The sequence below is a fragment of the Erinaceus europaeus genome, chromosome 1 (genome assembly GCF_950295315.1).
Source record: "Erinaceus europaeus chromosome 1, mEriEur2.1, whole genome shotgun sequence".
Classification (NCBI taxonomy): domain Eukaryota; kingdom Metazoa; phylum Chordata; class Mammalia; order Eulipotyphla; family Erinaceidae; genus Erinaceus; species Erinaceus europaeus.
This window is the reverse complement of record NC_080162.1, coordinates 186,865,593-186,887,473: the sequence shown is the minus strand read 5'-3', so window position 1 is coordinate 186,887,473 and position 21,881 is coordinate 186,865,593. Positions and strand designations below refer to the sequence as shown.

The window sequence follows — 21,881 nt, the reverse complement described above, 5'->3', positions numbered from 1 at the left end:
CCTCTCTCTCCCTCTCCCTCTCCCTTTCTCTCCCCCTCCCATCTCAATTTCTGTCTATATCTATCCAATAATAAATACATACAATATACTTTTTAGTTATCAAGATAATTAACTTGTTGGTGTATTTGTCATCATTATGTATCAGTAAATTCATTGGGGACGATAGATTTAAATTCATTTAAATTTCTCAGTCATTCTTGGAGGTGTTTATTAATCTTAAACTTGAGCTGTAAATAGTAAGCTGGTCTGCTATAACTTTTGCATATCCACACTCTTCGGTTCAGCAGGTAGTTCTGCCAATAGTTTTCTGTTTGGGTTGGATTCCATAGCCTAGTGTCTTGCGAATACCTCACACCTCTTCATCCCTTGTCCATCATAACCATGGATGAATCCATCTGTCGTCTCTGGACCACTGAACAATGCTAAAAAGTTTTCACAGCTTGGCATACTGAAGGTGTTGTGAAGTCATAGTCATTAATGTCCTCTGTGGTTCACCACTGCCTGGGGATACTCTTACATTTCTCTTACTTTCCTACTTTTTCAGATCTTTACTTCAATTTTCCAGGTTCCTTTTCTTTATCTTCATTCACTTTAAGCAAATGGTTTTTCCCTATTTTACAGGGAAATAAGAGTCATCAGAGTGGAACTGACCTCCTGGCTATCATTTGCAGAACTCTATGCACCTGCTTTTCTCATTTACTTCTTCCTGTTGTAGTGGGAGAGGTCAGTTCTCACTTTGCAGTTCATCTCAGGCCCTTGGGGGAACAATATAAGCTTTTATCTACACAGATTACTGCTCCCTTTTATTTTAGTTCCTTCCAGTTATTAGCTCAGCATCACCACTTGAATTGAGAGAGAGAGAGAAAGACAGAGAGAGAGAGAAGAACCATAACAAAAACTTCCTTCATTACAGTGGGGGCCAGACTCAAACTTGGGTCACAAATGTAGGTTCATTTAAGGTTTTTTTAATGTACTTCAGATATAGAATGTCTATAAATTGAACTCCTGCTCTATCTTCCTTCTGTTCTTTTTTTTTTTAATTTCTTTATTGAGGAATTAATGTTTTACATTCAACAGTAAATACAATAGTTTGTACATGCATAACATTCCCCAGATTCCCATTTAACAATACAACCCCCACTATGTCATTCATCATCCTTCATGGACCTGTATTCTCCCCACCCACCCACCCCAGAGTCTTTTACTTGGGTGCAATACGCCAATTCCATTTCAGGTTCTACTTGTGTTTTCTTTTCTGATCTTGTTTTTCAACTTCTGCCTGAGAGTGAGATCATCCCATATTCATCCTTCTGTTTCTGACTTATTTCACTCAACATGAATTTTTCAAGGTCCATCCAAGATCGGCTAAAAATGGTGAAGTCACCATTTTTTACAGCTGAGTAGTATTCCATTGTGTATATATACCACAATTTGCTCAGCCACTCATCTGTTGTTGGACACCTGGGTTGCTTCCAGGTTTTGGCTATTACAAATTGTGCTGCCAAGAACATATGTGTACACAGATCTTTTTGGATGGATATGTTGGGTTCCTTAGGATATATCCCCAGGAGAGGAATTGCAGGGTCATAGGGTAGGTCCATTCTAGCCTTCTGAGAGTTCTCCAGACTGTTCTCCACAGAGGTGCAGGAGGGTTCCTTTGACCCCATACCTCTCCAGCATTTGCTGCTGTTAGCTTTTCTGATGTATGACATTCTCACAGGAGTGAAGTGGTATCTCATTGTTGTCTTTATTTGCATTTCTCTGACAATCAGACACTTGGAGCATTTTTTCATGTGTTTCTCGGCCTTTTGGATCTCTTCTGTGGTGAATATTCTGTCCAAGTCCTCTCCCCATTTTTGGATGGGGTTATTTGTTGTCTTGTTGTTGAGTCTGGCAAGCTCTTTATATATGTTGGTTATTAAACTCTTATCTGATGTATGGCATGTAAAGATCTTCTCCCATTCTGTGAGGGGTCTCTTGGTTTGGGTAGTGGTTTCTTTTGCTGTGAAGAAGCTTTTTAATTTGATGTAGTCCCATAGATTTATACTTGCTTTAGTCTTTTTTGTAATTGGATTTGTTTCATTGAAAATGTCTTTAAAATTTAAGCAGAAAAGAGTTCTGCCAATATTTCCCTCTAAGTATTTGATAGTTTGTGGTCTAACATCCAAGTCCTTGATCCACTTGGAATTTACTTTTGTATTCGGTGAAATACAGTGATTCAGTTTCATTCTTCTGCATGTTTCAACCCATTGTTTCCAACACCATTTGCTGAAGAGACTCTGCTTTTCCCATGTAATAGTCTGGCCCCCTTTGTCAAAGATTAGATGTCCATAGGTGTGGGGCCTCATTTCTGGGCTCTCAATTCTATTCCACTGATCAGTGTGTCTATTCATGTTCCAGTACCAAGCAGTTTTGATGACAATGGCCCTATAATACAGTTTGAGATCTGGGAGTGTGATACCTCCGGTTCTGTTCTTTTTTCTCAAGATTGTTTTGGCAATTCTAGGTCTTTTCTGGTTCCAGATAAACATTTGTAGCATTTGTTCTATTCTCCTAAAAAATGTGCTTGGGATCTTAATGGGGATAGCATTAAATTTGTAGATGGCTCTGGGTAATATATTCACTTTGATGATGTTAATTCTTCCAACCCATGAACATGGAATATCTTTCCACTTCTTTGTGTCTTTTTCAATTTCTTTGAGTAGTGACTCATAATTTTCAGTATACAAGTCTTTCACTTCCTTGGTTAGGTTTAGTCCTAGATATTTTATTGTTTTTGTTGCTATAGTAAAAGGAATTGATTTCTGGATTTCAATTTCTTCTAACTTAGTGTTTGCATAGAGGAATGCCACTGACTTTTGAATGTTAATTTTGTAGTCTGACACCTTACTGTATTGCCTGATGATTTCCAAAAGCTTCTTGCAGGATTCCTTAGGTTTTTCCATGTATACTATCATGTCATCTGCAAATAAGGAGAGTTTGGCTTCTTCTCTTCCAATCTGTATCCCTTGAATTCCTTGCTCCTGCCTGATTGCTATGGCAAGAACTTCCAACACTATGTTGAATAGTAATGGTGATAGTGGGCAGCCTTGTCTAGTACCTGATCTGAGTGGAAATGCTTCCAGTTTTTCACCATTAAGTATGATGTTGGCTGTAGGTTTGCTACATATAGACTCCACTATCTTCAGGAATTGTCTGTCTACTCCCATTTTTTGTAGTGTTTTGATCATAAAGGGATGTTGTATTTTGTCAAAAGCTTTCTCTGCATCTATTGATATGACCATGTGGTTTTTGGTCTTGCTTTTGTTGATGTGGTGGGTCACATTGATTGATTTACATATATTAAACCAACCTTACATGCCTGGGATAAACCCCACTTGGTCATGATGGACAATCTTTTTGATATACTGCTATATTTGGTTGGCTAGAATTTTGTTTAATATTTTAGCATCTATGTTCATCAGAGATATTGGTCTGTAGTTTTCTTTTTTGGTTGTGTCCCTGTCTGCTTTTAGTATCAGGGTGATGTTGGCTTCATAGAAGCTGGCAGGGAGTATTCCAGTGTCTTCAATCTTCTGGACAACTTTTAAAAGTAGAGGTATTAGTTCTTCTTTGAAGGTTTTGTAGAATTCATTTGTCAAACCATCTGGTCCAGGACTTTTATTTTGGGGGAGATTTTTGATAACTGTTTCAATTTCATTGGCTGTGATGGGCCTATTCATGTTATCTACTTCCTCTTTACTTAGTTTTGGAAGTTGGTAGGTATCTCGGGAATCGTCCATTTCTTCCAGGTTCTCTAGCTTGGTGGCATATAGTTGTTCATAGAAGCCTCGCATGATATGTTGAATTTCTGTGGTGTCTGTTGTGATATCTCCTCTTTCATTTAGTATCCGATTTATTTGGGTCTTCTCCCTTTTTTGTTTTGTGAGTCTGGCTAAAGCTTTGTCGATTTTGTTTACTCTTTCGAAGAACCAACATTTACTTTCATTGATCTTTTGTATGGTTTTCCTATTCTCAATGTTATTTATTTCTGCCCTAATTTTAGTGATTTCTGACCTTCTCGTTGCTTTAGGGTTCCTTTGTTGTTCTTCTAGGTCTTTAAGATGTGCAATCAGGCTGTTTATTTGTGCTTTTTCTTATTTCCTAATGTGTGCTTGTATAGCTATGAACTTCCCTCTTAGGACTGCTTTAGCTGTGTCCCAAATATTTTGATAGGTTGTTTCTTCATTTTCATTGAACTCTGGAAACATTTTGATTTCTTCCTTGATTTCCTCTTTGACCCAGAAGTTGTTAAGAAGTGTACTGTTGAGCTTCCACATTTTGGCACTGTTACTAATCTTTTGTTGATTGTTAAGTGTTAGTTTAATTCCACTGTGGTCTGAGAAGATGCTTGGGATGATTTCAATGCTCTTGAATTGGCTGATGCTGTCTTTGTGGCCTAATATATGGTCTATCCTTGAGAATGACCCATGTGGATTTGAGTAAAATGTGTATTCCAGTTTCATGGGATGAATGACTCTGAAAATGTCCAATAGTACTAGTTTATCTATCTCTTCATTTAGCTCCCTTATGTCTTTATTGATTTTCTGCCTGGATGATCTGTCAAGTTGAGAGAGTGGGGTGTTGAAGTCCCCTACTATGATTGTGTTACTGTTAATATATTGCTGTAGCTCTTTCAGTAGAAGTTTGATATATTTAGATGGCTTCTCATTGGGTGCATAGATGTTAATAATTGTTAAGTCCTCTTGATTGACTGATCCTCTGAGCATTAAGTAGTGTCCATTCCTATCTTTTTAAATTTTATCTATTTTAAAGTCTATCATGTCAGATATGAGAATAGCTGTTCCTGCCCTTTTTTGTGGGCCATTGGCTTGTATGATAGTTTTTCATCCTTTCACTTTAAGTCTGTGTTTGTCTTGTTGAGTTAGGTGGGTTTCCTGTAGACAACATATTGTTGGATTGTGTTTTCTGATCCATCTTCCTACTCTGTGTCTTTTTGTCGGGCTGAGCTTCACTGACGGGAGACAGATGACCAGGGACTCATGGTTGAGCTGTAGGCAGTATCTCTTTATTCATGCAGGATGCAGCACAATCTATACCAAGCTAAGCTAAACTAACAACTAACTAAAGCGAACAATGTTGTCTTTATATATACTTCCCAAGTAGGGTGTGAACAGGATGTGACACAGAGAGGGTGGAGAGAAAAGTGACTGGTGAATATCAGGGTGTGACAAGGAGAGGATCAGGGTGTGACAAGGAGAGGGGGGTGGAGCAGGTGAGAATTCTACCACTAAACCACCAATGCCCTGGAGGGAAGGTGGTGCTTTATGTAAATGTAAAAGTGATTTATGTAAATAGATGGCAGTGGTTATATAAATAGAATACAGTGGTTATGTAAATAGAATGCAGTGTTAAGCAGGGGGGATTTAAACCAAATGAAACAGAAGGGGTTTTTTAAAGCAGAATTAGAAGATACCAACATCTTTTAATAGGTGAATTCAGGCCATTGACATTTATTGATATCAAAGATTGAAGATATTTTAACGCCATTCTTGTAGAGTTTTAGGGTGTTTTGATATATGGCCTATTTGTGGTGGTCTGATTGTTTATAGGAGACCTTTCAGAACTTCTTTCAGGGCAGGCTTGGTGATGGTTGATTCCTTCAACTGTTGCTTGTCTGAGAAGGTTTTGATGCCTCCATCTAGTCTGAATGACAGTCTAGCAGGATATAGTATTCTTGGCTGAAAGCCTTTCTCATTGAGCACTCGATAGATATCTTGCCATTCTCTTCTGGCCTGTAGTGTTTGTATGGAGAAGTCTGCTGCTAATCTTATGGGTTTTCCTTTGTAGGTGACTCTTTGTTTTTCTCTTGCAGCCTTCAGGATCCTTTCTTTATCCTTATTCCTTTCCATTCTAAGTATGCTATGTCTTGGTGTCTTTAGGTCTGGGTTAATTCTGTTTGGGACCCTCTGGGCTTCTTGAATCTTTATGTCTTTGATGTTGTCTAGACTAGGGAAGTTTTCAGCTATTATGGCCTGGAAAATGCTTTCTTCCTCCCCTTCTCTTTCTTCCTCTGGTATGCCACTAATGCGTATATTGTTTCTTTTGAAGTCATCCCATAAGACTCTGTTGTTGTTTCAGCATCTTTTAATCTCTTTTTGAGATCTCTTACTTCTTTTTAGTTGTCTCTAATTCATTCTCAATCTTGCTAATTCTGTCTTCAGCCTCATTTATTCTATTCTCTCTGCCCTCTACTGTTTTCTGGAGTTCATCTATTTTGTTGCCCTGCTCTGATACTGTTTTATCTTGTTCAGCTAGTTGCATTCTTAGCTCAGTGATTTCAGCTTTCAGCTCTCTAATAACCATGAGATAATTAGTATTTTCTTCCATCTTCTCATTTGTTGTTCCTGTATTTCTGATTACAATTTTTTCAAATTCTTTACTCACTCCTGTTATTGTTTCCTTAGCTAATGCTTGGATGTTGAACTCATTATTTTGTGCTTCACCCTCTGGAGGACTTTTAGCTGGACTCTTGTCCTGGTTCGATGCTCCAATATTTTTTCTTGTTGTTTTAACCATTTTATATATTATGTTATGAGTTCCCTTTATCAGTACTTTTCAAATTATTGATCACTATTGCCTGGATTGACTTGTGTCTAAATAAGTTAATTAAAGGGTTTACAGTGTTGGAAATTAACAGTTGTTTCAATCCCTGTGTTGGAGCTCAGTGGTTTAAAAGCCTCTTTTTTTTTTTCTTCCCTGTAGGCTATGGGAGCCTGAGGGCTTTTAAACTATCAATAGGCTTCTTAGCTTAATCACTGACTCCTGACCAAGAGATAAAGCAGGGTGTGGCAGAGATAATCCAGTGGTTATGCAAAGAGACTTTCACAGCCCCTCAGCTATGCCAAGGAGGTATAGGTCTTCTCCTGAGTTTCCTGGTTAGATCTCTGTCCCCTGGTGTCCCTTCCTGTCGCTGCTCCAGATTCTGAGGGTAGTAGCAATGGAGACTCAGAGTTGCACTTGGTGAGTCTCTGGGGAGTCCTCTCCTCCCTTAAGCTGTCCCCTTGTTGGTGGAGCAGACTGGAGGTGGTGTCTCAACTGATAAACTGCTGAACTGTTAGCAGTCACTTAATCTCTCCTTAGGCTCCTCTCTCCTCTCTGTCACCAGCCACACGTGTTTGTACTCACTGGTGATTTACTGGGTTCCTGTGGTCATTCTAGTCCTGTCTTGTTTCGGTCCCGGGTGGTCTCCTTTGGTATTCCTAGTTGATCCAGGAGGGGAGGGTGGGGGAGGGGAGAGGAGAGGAGAGGAGTGGAGAGAAAGCGATCTGCTGCTTGTAGCTCCGCCTCCGGAAGTCGAATTTCCTTCTGTTCTTATTGATGATATCAGTCATGGCCCATCTCATTGTCAGATCATGTAAGAGAGAAACCAGAGCACTGCTCACCTCTAGTTTATGATAATGCCGAGGATTAAAGCTGGGACCTTCCACCCTCAGGTGTCCTGTGTTTTAGGGCTGTTTCCTCAGCCCTGAGGTGGTATTTTTGTTGTTGCTGTTTTTCTTCTTCTTAACTGAGGAAACACTGTTTTATAAGACTATAGTTTGCTCAAGCTACAATTTCACTTTGCCCCAAAAGATTGTTAGCACCTCTCACTCACCAACAAATCGTTCTCGCCTTCCACCTCAGAGGATTGACTCCCTAGCCCCCTTTAATATCTTCCCTCCTATCTTTTTAGTAAATTCAAACCTACATTCAGATAAATACCACGAGTTTATTTTTCACCCGTCTTTTTCCTTGCCTTTTTTTTTTGTCATTTCTTTTTAATTGGGTGGGAGAATTGATGGTTTATAGTAGATACAGTTGCTGGTACATGTGTAAATTTTCTGTTTTCTGCAAAATACTCTCACCCCCATTCTAGGTCCTTCTCCACCATCATGCATCAGGACACCCACCCCCAAACCTTTTCTGTACTTCTTAAATCTATATGAGTGGATCATTCAGTATCTTGCCTGTCACCAGTTCCATCTATATTCTGGTAGAAGATGTTATTTTTTCCAACAACTGACATTGGCCACTTATGTTGTTTCTACATCCTAGCAATTGTATATTGTGCTACAGCGAACATAAGTGTACATAAATCTCTTCAGATAAGCATTCTATTCTTTGAATAGACTCCTAGGAGAGGAATGGCCACATAGGTCTTTTGTTAATATTTTGCAGAATCTCCATGCTGTTTTCTAAAGGAGCTGGATCAACTAACATTTCCTACAAATAGAGTGATGAGTTCCTTTTTCTTCACATCCTCAGCAGCACTTGTTTCTATACTTAGTGACATAAACTGTTCTCATAAATGTGAGGTGGTATTGTCTTCATTTGCACTTTTGAAGCTTTTCTTTTCCTTACTTGAATATTCAGTGTCCTGTTTTATTTATTATACATGCCTCCCAACTTTTGCCCAAACCCAGGTCCTTCTCTTGACTCCCATTGCTGTTGATCTTGCTCTAACATCGCTGTCTGTTGTTTGTCCACAACTATAGCTGTTATTCCTTTATTTAGTATGGCGCTCATCCATCCCACATTACAGATACAGTGGAAAAAAAAAAAAAAAAAACGATCTGCCACATTTGTAACATTAAAATCCTAATTAAAACTTCTTGGTGCCTTCAGCAGTTTATAAACTCTGTAGGACAGAAGTTCTAACCCCATTTTACTTATAAAGAAACTGTGTGAAAAGGATATAATTTAAGTTCTAAGTAATTACTTTTCATGTCTAGTATCCCATTTTTCCACATGGATAACATAAGCATGTGCCTAAAAATAGTTAAGGACAGAGTGCTAGTGGTTTGGCTTCATACAATTCTTCAGTGAGTATTAAATTTATTCTTTACTCTTAGTAAAATAATTTTCCTTTAATATTGTAGCTGGAAATTCAGAATCATCCTTTTTTTGAATCACTCAGCTGGTCTGACCTTGTACAAAAGAAAATTCCACCACCATTTAATCCAAATGTGGTAAGTATTTACCCAAACTTACTTTCTAAAATAGCTAAATGAAATTAAATAAGGTCTTAAATATTTGTGAAATATGTCACTCAGTGTTGCCTGATACAACTGATAACTTTAAATGACTATTAAGACTAGACTTACATTAGACAGATAAAATTTGCCTTCCTACAGAGGTACAGACAAACTGTAATACTAATATAAATTGTTACATCTTTTTTTTTAATCTTGCTTTTTATTTTATTTGACAAGAGAAAAATTAAGAAGGAAATGGGATGCTAGAGAGGGAGAAAGAAATATTTTCATCACTGCTTCACCACTTGTGAAACTTCATCTCTGTAGGTGGGGACCAAAGGTTTGAACCTGGATCCTTGCATATGGTAATGTGTGTACTCAGCAACAGACTGCAGAAAGATTTCTTAATTCATAATGGGGGGGGGGGGCCTCAAAGCATAAAAAGATGCACCTACAGAAAACAAATATAGATAGCTGTTAAATACACAAAAACTTTCAAACTCACTAACAATTGAAATGAAGAGAACCTCAATAGGATTTTCACTAGCAGATCAAGAGATATCAGAAAGAGTATGATAAAGAAGTTGTTTTTAAAGGGGCCAAGTGGTGGCGTGCCTGGTTGGGCAAGTGTTACAATGCACAAGGACTCCAGTTCAAGCCCTTGGTCTCCACCCGCAGGGAGAAAGCTTTACAAGTGATGAAGCAGTGCTACAGGTGTCTGTGTGTGTGTGTGTGTCTCTCTCTCCCTTCCTCTCAATTTCTGGCTGTCTTTATCCAATAAATAAAAGGTAATAAAATATGTTTTTAAAGACAAACTTAAAAATTCTTTTTTTTTTAATTTTTATTTATAAAATGGTAATACTGACAAGACCATAGGATAAGAGGGGTATAACTCACACAATTCCCACCACCAGAACTCCATATCCCATCCCCTCCCCGATAGCTTTCCTATTCTTTAACCCTCTGGGAGTATGGACCCAGGGTCATTATGGGATGCAGAAGGTGGAAGGTCTGGCTTCTGTAATTGCTTCCCCACTGAACATGGGTGTTAACAGGTCAATCCATACCCCCAGTCTGTCTCTCTCTTTCCATAGTGGGGCAGAGCTCTGGGGAAGTAGGGCTCCATGACACATTGGTGGGGTCATCTGCCTTGGGAAGTCCTGTTAGCATCATAGTAGCATCTGGAACCTAGGCTGAAAAAGAGTTAAGATATAAAGCAGAACAAATTGTTGACTAATCATGAACCTAAAGGCTGGAATATTGTGGATGAAAATGTGGAGTCTCCGTTTTGGAAAAAGCTAGTTTTTAGCTATTTTAGATGTATATCCCTGCTAGTTTTTGCCTGTGCCTGACATCCAATATGCAGGTGACCTAAGTTATTATCGGGGGGGGGGGGGGGATGGTGTCATAGTTGGGGAAAAAAAGACCAGAAAGCTGGATCAGGTAGAGATGAAGGCAGAGAGGCAAAAGGAGAGTAAAAGAAACCACAGCACCAAAACTTCCTTTAGGAACAGTAGTAACAGGGTGTGAACCTAGGACTCACATATGGCAAAACAGGACACTACATAAGTGAGTTATTTCACCAGCCTCAAGAAGACATTCTTATACACTGTTCTCAATATTTTGCTTTATATTTTACCAAATCACTCACTACTCAGCTCTGGCTTCTGATGATGCTGGGAATTGAACCTGGGACCTTTGGTACTTCAAGCATGAAAGTTCTAATGCATAACCATTATGCTATTTCTCCAACCCTTGTTTTTTTGTTTTGTTTTTTGTTTTTGTTTTTATTGCTGCCAGGGCTTCCCTGGAACTTTGTACATGACAATTCCACTGCACTTGGCAGACTATTATTTGTTTGTCTCATTTAAGATAAAAGCTAAAGGCAGGGAGGGAAAAAGAGAAGGAGAGAAACTAAAGCACTGCTTCACCCTCATGAAGTTGCCCCTTTAATGGTGCTCCCATCCAGGTTTTCACACTTGGTAAAGTGTGCCCTCTACTGGGTGAGCCGTCTCCTGGCTTCCTCATTATTTATGTGATTTTACATAGCATGACAACAATCCTATGAAATGACAGTTTCCTCATTATGGATGAGTTCACTGAGGCTCAGAAAAGGTTTTAAATAAGTTGCCAAATTCCAGAATTAGACTTTAAGTTTAGGTACTTTGAGGGCAAGCCTTCACCACTCTTAAGATGACATTTATAAAATAAGGACATTTATAAAAAGTTTAGGTACTTTGAGGGCAAGCCTTCACCACTCTTAAGATGACATTTATAAATAAGGACATTTATAAAATGTGTATTGTGCTAAGTAACAGAAAATTTTGATATTATCTATGTCATTTACATATGCCTTTTACATGTCAGATGGTTAAAACTGATAGATTTGTAGTACCTTCCCCCTGCCCTTTTTTTTCTCCCCTGTAAATACACTGAGCAGGAAAAGTCCTTTAGCTTATATCAGATTAAGGAAACTTGGAAGCTACTGCCTTCCAACCTAAGCAGCTGATCCCATCAACCTCTAGAACTAAGAGTGTTGAATGCTACATGACTTCTGTAACACAAAACCTTTGTTTTATTTAAAACCCATTATCAAAAAGATTCATTTCTTCTTTCTTAATCAAAAGACTTCACTTTCCTAAAATTGCGAAGTTACATAGGCAAAAGCATTTTGTAGAAGCTCAAATGCAAAATACTATACAGGAAGTCTACCTTCACCTCATTTTCTAAATTTGGGGGTAATTATGCTTAGACAGAAAAAAGATCACTAAGGACCTGAGATTGAAATTAATGTAAGTAAAACAGAAGCCTTAAGTGCTAGGATAGATCATTTCAGTTAAATAATAAAAGTCGGGAAAGTAAAAATAGAGTGTATATGCTTGGGTTGTTTTTGTTTTTTACCAGAGCACTGTTCAGCTCTGACTTTTTTTTTTTTTTATTTATAAAGTAAAAAAATAGAAAATATTGACAAAACCATAGGATAAGAGGGGTAAAATTCCACACATTTCCCACCACCCAAGTTCCATATCCCATCCCCTCCACTGGAAACTTTCCTAGTCTTTATCCCTCTGGGAGTATGAACCCAGGATCATTATGGCGTACAGAAGGTGGAAGGTCTGGCTTCTGTAATTGCTTCTCCACTGGACATGGGCATTGACAGGTGGATCCATAATCCCAGCCTGTCTCGTATCTTTCCCTAGTGGGTCAGGGCTCTGGAGAGATGGGTTTCCAGGGTACATTGGTAAGTTAGTCTGCCTTGGGGAGTCAGATTGGTGTCATGGTAGCATCTGCAATTTGGTGTCTGAAAAAGCATTAAGATATAAAGAAAAACAAACTTTTTAATAATCTGGAACCTAAAGGCAAGAATATAGTAGATGAGATTGGGGGTCTCCATTTAGGAAAAGGCTAGTAGGTCTATTTTAGGTCTATTCCAAGGGGCCCATGACTTTGCTAATTATTGCCTGAGCTCAACAGTTAACATGCAGGTGGGCCAAGGGTATTATCTGGGGTAGATGGTGTCAGAGTTGGAAATAGGACTAGAATGTTGGATCTGGGAAGAGAGTGGCTCCCAAATATGGGGAAAGTATATAAATACCATTAACTATAAACCCCATCAATTTGATCTGGGGCCTGTATTCAGTGCAGGAACCTGTGTAACCTCTGCATCCCTATAGATCTGACCTCACATTCTGTGGTCATAGCTTGGAAAATTCTTGGTTGCACCCATTGCCAGACCTGTCTTCCTTGAATGATAGAGTATTTTAGTCCAACCTCCCTTCCAAGAATGGGACGTCCCTACCATTGTTGATCCACTTTGAGGGCAAGGTCCTATAGGGGCCCACAAAGAGGCCCATTATGTTGTTCCTAATGGAGATGACCAGTGGCAGTGGAGAGAGGGATCTATAAGAGGTCTAGGCCCATTTTGTCTGTGTAGGAATCCCAGGATTCCCTGACTAGGGCCCTAAAAGATGAGGTGGCCTGTTAGCAAGCCAAAGAGCTATCATTAAAGTATGCCAGTCACTTGTCCTTATCCCAGCTCTGACATTTTTTAAGTGGTGAGGATGATTCAATGTGTTACTGCTGTTTATCTCACCAGCCCAGAAAATGTTTTTTAAAAGTGCCAGTATGTAGTCCAGGAGGTGGCACAGTGGATAAAATATTGGACTCTCAAGCAAGAGGTCTTAATTAAATTCAGTCCCTGGCAGTACATGCGCCAGAGTGATGTCTGGTTCTTAAATAAATAAAATCTTGAGAAAATAAATAAAAATAAAAAGTGCTAGTGTAAGAAGATATCAAAACTTATCAGGAATAAATTCATTAAGAGACTTTTAATGGGTTGGGGGAGATAGCATAATGGTTATGCAAACAGACTCTCATGCCTGAGGCTCCAAAGTCCCAGGTTCAATCCCCCACACCACCATAAGCCAGAGCTGAGCAGTGCTCTGGTCTTTCTGTCTGTGTGTCTCTACATCTTTCTCAAAAATAAAATATTTTTTAAAAAGGATTTTAATGAAAGTTTAAATGAAGGACTGAATTAATAGAAAACAAGCTCAAGTGAGTAATAGTGTCCCTTTGATGTTTTAGGCAGGACCAGATGATATCAGGAACTTTGATGCGGCATTTACAGAAGAAACAGTTCCATATTCTGTGTGTGTATCTTCGGACTATTCTATAGTGAATGCAAGTGTGCTGGAGGCTGATGATGCCTTTCTCGGTTTCTCTTATGCTCCTCCATCAGAAGATTTATTTTTGTGAGCAGTTTGCTGTCCAGAAATCATTGAAATAATATAAGCCTGCAGAGGGGACTGAAACTCCTGTTTGTGTGAATATATTCAAATGTTTAATTAGTGCCTCATTTTTACATGTAATGTTGAAAACTGAAAAATGTATTTTCTGCTGTATGCAAGAAGATAGGGCATTTCAAAGAGCTAAGTTTTGAATTAAAATTTGTATTCTTACTAAGTTTATTTTTAAAACAGAAGTTTTGAGAGCTATTGTTCTTAGCATTAGCCTATTTTTAAAGAAAGCCTTTTTTCCTACTGTTTTGCCCCCTTAAGTTTACACTAACATATACTCAAGATAGACTATTTTTAATAGCCTGTCTTATACGTATTAATGCCTTTGTAACTCTTCTTTGACTTTTGTTCTCTGATCAGAACTATGCAAGTGGTACATGATTGTTTAAGAATCTTTCTTTAATAAATCACTGTTTGATATGATCAGTTCTCAGTAGCATTTAAATGTAAAAACATAGTTAACATATGGGCTGCTAATTAACACTTTGAATGACTATCATTCTGCAGATAAAACTAATAAGTACCAAAAGCAAATCATTTGCATTTGATAGACCAACTCAAATTTGTGAATGTTTTTCTATGTAGGAAAGTAAAAATTAATGAAGTTTTAACTTCCCAAAGATCTGAAAGGTAATAAAGTATTGCTGGGTTTGTATCTAGGTTGTGCCAAGAGTGAATGCCTCTGTGTCATGTACGAATATTACAAATGCATTCTATTTATGTTCTTTGTTTTTTTAATGTTTAGTATATTGTTACATGAAATCTAAATCTTAAACCTTGATATTTGCCTTTTCAAATAACTATTCAAAACTGTCTTCCTAATTGAAAGTAAGATATGTAGCTTTCAAATTATTGAGCTAATTGAGAATTAAAATATAGATTAGAAAATTCTAGGTATACAACAAATATATGCAGTTTCATTGCAGCATACTGGAAATTTAAAATAAATCAGACAGTAGATCTTTCTTAGAAACATTGTAAGCTCACCTCAAAAACCATAGTTAAAAACCAACTAACTAGTTACTTGTAAAAGAGAATACAGAAAAACCTTAAGAGAATTCTTTCTTAGAATTTTGATTCTTAAGATTAGAGATTTTTTTTAAAGTTACATGGGAAATGATGTGAAAGTTTAGTGAACCAGTTTATATGCTTGCAGAACAAGCATCTTGTCATCTACTAATTGTTGAAAAAGAAATAGCAAAAGCATTTCACATCAATATCCTATACCCTTTGGCTTACATACAGTGGAGTAGAGAGTATATTTTTATCAGCCTAATTATATTTGTGTCCCATACACTGAATCTTCCTTAAGTGGTAAGACTTTAATAGTGACACTGTAAATGCTTGATTTACTTGATACTACTATAAGTTCTGCTTTTATACAAAGATTCTTGCTTATTATCAAGCAAAATAGAATCTAGTTTTCATATAATTTTTTTTACTCAGTCACTTCTTAAAAATTAAATTGCAATATTGTACGTCTTTAACAATGAATTTAAAGTAAAATGTTAATGTTTATCAGATCACAATACAAATCTTAAACAGAATAATTAAATTAACAGAAATATTGCTGACCAGTTAACGCCTGACATTATTTTAAATTAACATTTTTCTTGATCACAATAGTCATTACAAAAATGAATTATGTATATTAACTGTGAGAACATCTAAAAGTTTAACAAAGTATTGAGAGACATAAAAATTCCTAGATTATTATGAGGTGATTTGTTCAATAGTCAGGGCACAGACTCCATCCTGAGGTTTAGATTTCTTTTTTCTCTGCTAACATGTGCTAAGCCTTTTAGAAAAATGTGTGACCCACTCCCAGAAGCTTAAAGAATAGGAAAACTATCAGGGGAGGGGATGGGATATGGAGTTATGGTGGTGAGAATACCCCTCTTATCCTATGGTCTTGTCAGTGTTTCCATTTTATAAATAAATAAATATAAAAATTTTAAAGAAAAGAAGAAAAATGTGTGACATTTGAATAGTTGAGCCATTTCATGACTGTTACCAAAATAAACTCAAAGGTTTAAATGGTGATTCCTTAACATTCTTCATCCTACCCTTCCATATCACTCCCTTTATTGCATTTTTTAAAATTCTTTATTGGGGGCTTAATGTTTTACACTCGACAGTAAATACAGTAGTGTGTACATGAATAACATTTCTCAGTTTTCCACACAACAATACAACCCCCACTAGGTCCTCTGTCACCCTTTCTGGACCTGTACTCCCCGCCCCCCACCCCAGAGTCTTTTACTTTGGTGCAATACACCAACCTCAGTTCAGGTTCTACTGGTGTTTGCTCTTCTGATCTTGTTTTTCACCTTCTGCCTGAGAGTGAAATCATCCCATATTCATCCTTCTGTTTCTGATTTATTTCACTTAACATAATTTCTTCAAGCTCCATCCAAGATGGACTGAAAACAGTGAAGTCACTGTTTTTAATATCTGAGTAGTATTCCATTGTGTATATAGACTACAACTTGCTCAGCCACTCATCTGTTGTTGGACACCTGGGTTGCTTCCAGGTTTTGGCTATTACAAAGTGTGCTGCCAAGAACATATGTGTACACAGATCTTTTTGGATGGGTGTGTTGGCTTCCTTAGCCTTTATTGCATTTTTGTATTGTTATGCCAAATACTGTCACATCATGGCATACACCGAAAGGTACAAAGTTGATCTCACCTGGAGAGAGTGCTAAGTGAGCTAAATACTGACTGGCAGCAAGCACTACATTTGAAATTTTTTTTTTTTCCTCCTCCAGGGTTATTGCTGGGCTCGGTGCCTGCACCATGAATCCACGGCTCCTGGAGGCCATTCCCCCCCCCCCTTTTGTTGCCCTTGTTGTAGCTTCGTTGTGGTCATTATTATTGCCCTTGTTGACGCAATTCGTTGTTGGACAGGACAGAGAGAAATGGAGAGAGGAGGGGAAGACAGAGAAAGGGAGAGAAAGATAGACACCTGCAGATCCGCTTCACCGCCTGTGAAGCGATTCTCCTGCAGGTGGGGAGCCGGGGCTCGAACCGGGATCCCTACGCCGGTTCCTACGCTTTGCGCCACATGCGCTTAACCCACTGCGCCACCGCCCGACCCCCAACATTTGAAATTTTAATATGCCAAAAATAATTGTGAATTTGAAGTAGTTACAGAGGGAGTCTAACAAATACAATAACTTCAGCGATGATACACTTTTGTGGAAGGTGGTTCCAATGTTTACTACTGTAAAGTTTTTATCATTATAAAAACTTGCTGTTGCCATTCTCTTTAGCATACCTGTCAGTGATTATCCACAGGCTTACATATTTTCAAAATTTTACATAAAGAGTTCTGAGTCATGTACTAAGAGCATTTTTGGTGATGCTGGGGTGACTTTTTCAATAAAGCATGTTAAAATTGATAACGCAATCCTTCATCTATGTAGTTCAAACATTAACTGTTTTTGAAATGAAATTTTCTGTTAGATGTGTTTTTTTAATTTATTCCCTTTTGTTTCCCTTATTGTTTTATTGTTGTAGTTATTATTGTAGTTACTGATGTTGTCGGATAGGACAGAGAGAAATGGAGAGAAGAAGGGAAGACAGAGAGGGGGAGAGAAAGATAGACACCTGCAGACCTGCTTCACTGTCTGTGAAGTGACTCCCCTGCAGTTGGGGGACCGGGGGGCTCAAACCCGGATCCTTACGCTGGTCCTTACACTTTGAACCACCTGCACTTAACCTGCTGCGCTACCGCCTGACTCCCTGTTAGATGTTTTTGAAGTAAAGGTAGTTTTGTCAGTCTTCATTGATGTTCCCATGTCCCAAGATGATTGTTTATTTATACCAAACACTGAAGTATGCATAGGTGAGTTGGAGGTTGCTAGAATTACTTGAAATGATTTGTCATATTCTGCGTCTGAGATTGACGTGGTGCAAGGAGTGCTGCATAGCTTGTACAAGCTTTGTGTTTGGATTCCTTCCTAACTACTGCCCCTCTCCTTTATCCAACTATTATTAAGAAAAACTGCTTTCTGCCCTGAGAACATTCCAATAAGAGAATTACACCACTGTAGCATTGTTAGTGTCTCACCAGTGTTGTATAATCATCCACCTGTAAGCCTTCAAACGTATTCTTAAGCCATTAAAATAACACCTACACAAGTGTTTCTCACTTCACTTTATATTATACTTTACAGAATTAATTTATATTATGCCTGCTTTTACATAGGTAATTACGTCAGAAAGGAAAACATCTGTCTCAGAATGTAGGCATAAAAGCAGAAGACAAAAAATAGAAGAAAAAGGACTAATGGAAAATAGCAAATTGGGACCAGGTGGTGGCGCCCTTGGTTAAGCGCTCATATTACAATGTGCAAGGACTCAGGTTCAAGCCCTTGGTCCCCACCTGCAGGGGGAAAGCTTCGCGGGTGGTGAAGCAGAGCTGCAGGTGTCTGTCTCTTTTCCTAACTCCCCCTCCGCTTCTCAATTTCTCTCTCTTTCCAATAATAAATAAAAAAAGAAAATAGTAGCAAATATAAGGTAAATTCAACTATAGGGCAGGGGAGAGAGTAAAATGGTCATGCAAGACTTTCCATGCCAGAGGTCTCAGGGCTCAATCCCCAGCACCACAATATGCCAAAGCTGTGACCCCAGTGCTCTGGGGTCTCTCCCCTCCCCTCCCAAGTGTTAAAGTAAATCTGGCCAAGTTAATTTAAGGCAATGTAAGAAGAGATATACGAAATCATCCAACAAAATTAAAATGACAGTAATATGAATTCTATATGCTCATAAATTTGATAACCTAGATAAAATGAGTCAAATCCTTTTTTTTTTTTTTCACCAGTACCACTCTAGCTCTACTGGTGATACTGGGAGAAGAGTCTGGCAGTTCCCACCTGCAAACCCTATGCAGCTATGTCCCCAGTCCTTAAAGTCGTGGAAAGACATGATCTGCCAACACTCAGAAAAGGACAGAAGTGTTCTATGAAAGAAATTGAATCAATAATAACCTTCATTAACAGTACCTACCAGTCCTAGATGGGTTCACTGGTGAATGCCAGTTATCCACAACTGGCATTGCATAAAAGCAGAGGGAATACTTCCTAAATCCCGGTAGGTCGGGCTTTGCCACACCCCCCTCCCCACCTGCAGGGGGGACACTTCACAAGCAGTGAAGTAGGTGTTTATCTTTCTCCCTCTCTATCTTCCCCCACCCCCTCTCAATTTTTGTACTGTCCCATAAAATGGGAAAAAATGGTTGCCAGGAGCAGAGGATTCATAGCGCCATCACCAAGCCTCAGCAATAGTCCTGGAGGCCAAAGAAAACACAGTATCGGGGTCGGGCGGTGGCCCACCCAGTTAAGCGCACTTGGTATTAAACGCAAGGATCCCAGTTCCAGCCCCAGGCTCCCCACCTTCAGGGGGAAGCTTCACAAGTGAAGTTTTCTCTCTCCTTCTCTATCTCTCTTTCCCCTCTCAATTTTCCTGTCCTGTCCAAGTCCACTAGAAAAGAAAAACTGCCCTCCAGGAACAGTGGATTTGTAGTGCAAGTACTGAGCCCCAGCGATAACCCTGGAGATAAAAGAAAAAAAAAGGGGGGTGGTAGGGCGGTAGCGCAGCGGGTTAAGCGCAAGGACCTGAGGAAGAATCCCGGTTCGAGCCCCCGGCTCCCCACCTGCAGGGGAGTCGCTTCACAGGCGGTGAAGCAGGTCTGCAGGTGTCTTTCTCTCCTCCTCTGTCTTCCCCTCCTCTCTCCATTTCTCTCTGTCTTATCCAACAACGACATCAATAATAACTACAACAATTAAAAAAAAGGCAATAAAAGGGAATAAATAAATATTTTTTAAAAATGAAACGGACATTGAGCCTTTAAAACAAAAATGCAGAGATGGAGCTCAGGACTGACAAAGTCCAGTCTGCTCAATAAATTTGTAAGGCAAACATGGACAGCCTCGGCCAGTGAGGGCAATGAAAGTGGGCAGTTTCGGCCTCTCTTTCCTCCTCCCCTTTGAAAGGAGCGAGAGTGAGGAAGAGAAGCCAGTTCTCACCAGTCAGCCCTGCTGACTTAAGAGCCGCCATCTTGGCCCCCCGGAACCCCCTCCAGTGGGGACGTGCGCATGCGCACGAGGAGCGGCACTGGGTGTGGGCGGGGGTGGCTGCTCTTCAAGGTCCTGAGGCGCGAGCGGGTGACCGGAAGCGGCCGCGGCCCCGGCCCCGGAAGTTTGCGCGTGGGGAGGCCCCCTGGGCCCGGAGGTCGGAGTCTGGTTTCGCTGTCATCTGTGTTTGTTTCTCAGGTGTCTTCCGGCTGGCGGAGCAAGGCGACGTAACGCGCAGTGGGTTCCTAGGGAACCAGCCCTTGGGCTCTGTGGGCTGTGGGAAAGCTTCTCGAAGTTTCTTTCTTTTTTTTTTTTTTTCTTTTTTTGTCCCCTTCCTAGCTTGTAGAATTGTATCCCCGTTCGCTTCTGTGGGGCTTCGCCTCCACGTCCGCCCCCCTTGGAGAGAATTTCCTCCCGGATCACCTCCCCGCGGATGTCGGTGATGACTCCCGGAGTTTTGCCTGCTTGTTTGTTTGTCTGGGGCATTTCCTCCTCTCCCCACCCCGCACCCCTATTTCAATATGTTCTTGTTGGGGGGACTGTTGGTTGACAGGGTTGTCATCAGGCGGCACATTTTCCCACACTTCCCCACGATGGCGGCCCGTCGGCTCGTCTCCCCGTTGACCAAACTCATCCTGCTCCGCCAGTGCCCCAACCAGTTAGAGTCTCTCTCTCTCCTTTTTTTAGACTTTATTTATTTATTCACGAGGAGGAAGGTAGGAATAGAGAGGAAAAGAACCGGACATCAATCTGGTACATGTGCTGCCGGGGATTGAACCCGTGACCTCACAGGTGAGCGTCCAGCGCTTCATCCACTGCGCCACCGCCCGGACCACGAAGTGAGAGTGTCTCCAATGAGGTTTTGTTTTGTTTTGTTTTGTTTTGCCTCCAGGGTTATTGTTGGGGCTCGGTGCCTGCACAGTGAATCCACTGCTCCTGGAGGCCATTTTCTCCCCCTTTGGTTGCCCTTGTTGTGGTAATTATTGTTATTGATGTTACCGTTGTTGGGTAGGACAGAGAGAAATGGAGAGAGGAGGGGAAGACAGAGAGGGGGAGAGAAAGATAGACACCTGCAGACCTGCTTCACCGCCTGTGAAGCGACTCTCCTGCAGGTGGGGAGCCGGGGCTCGAACTGGGATCCTTCCTTGCGCTTTTCGCCACGTGCACTTAACCCGCTGCGCTACCACCCAACCCCTAAGTTTTTTTTTTTTTATCTTTATTTATTTATTGGATAGAGACAGCCAGAATTGAGAAGGAGGTGACAGAGGGAGAGAGAGACACACGCAGCGCTGCTTCTCCACTCGTGAAGCTTTCCCCCCTGCAGGTGGGGACTGGGGGCTCGAACCTGGGCCCTTGCGCACTGTAACATGTGTCACCTGGCCCAGTGTGAGGCCTTGACGCTTGGAGCCGGCTCCGTATGCCCTGCTGATGGGGTCGGAGCCATTTAACAGCTAGGGACTGAACTGCTACTGCCTTTTTATACATATATATATATTTACTTATTCCCTTTTGTTGCCCTTGTTGTTTTATTGTTATTGTTGTTGTTGTTAGCTAGGACAGAGAGAAATAGAGAGGGGGTAGAGAAAGACACCTGTAGACCAGCTTCACTGCTTGTGAAGCGACTCTCCTGCAGGTGTGGAGCTGAGGGTTCGAACTGGGATCCTTCCATCGGTCCTTGCGCTTGCGCCACGTGGGCTTAACCCACTGCGCTACCGCCGGACTCCCCTTTTCTTTATCATATTTATTTGTGATTAACTGTGGGTCAGCAAACTTGTAAGATTGTAGGGTATATCGTTGTACACCAGGCCCACCACCCTCCCGAGGTAGAACCGCCAGGTCGTTCTCCCAAAGTCTCAGATACTCTGTTTATTTCTGGGTTTGTTTGCTTTTGCAAGTCTTTTCACATTTTTACTTTTTGTGTTACCTTGGCTGCAGGCACTGATTTTTTTCCCCCTAAGAAGTAAGATATTACGAACTAGCTATCAAAG

The 21,881-nt window shown here is 40.1% G+C and overlaps 1 protein-coding gene across 12 annotated transcripts in view; it reads left to right on the top strand.

Annotated features, from left to right (window-relative positions):
* SGK3 (serum/glucocorticoid regulated kinase family member 3) overlaps positions 1-15,854 on the top strand; it is a 137,280-nt gene extending 121,426 nt beyond the window's left edge. For all 12 annotated transcript variants that reach the window (XM_060200643.1, XM_060200675.1, XM_060200684.1 and 9 more), the window contains 2 exons: positions 8,922-9,011; positions 13,602-15,854. In XM_060200643.1, coding sequence (XP_060056626.1) covers positions 8,922-9,011; positions 13,602-13,772 — 261 coding nt within the window. In that variant the 3' untranslated portion in view covers positions 13,773-15,854. The remainder of the gene's footprint in view (positions 1-8,921; positions 9,012-13,601) is intronic.
* Positions 15,855-21,881: the final 6,027 nt, after the last annotated feature.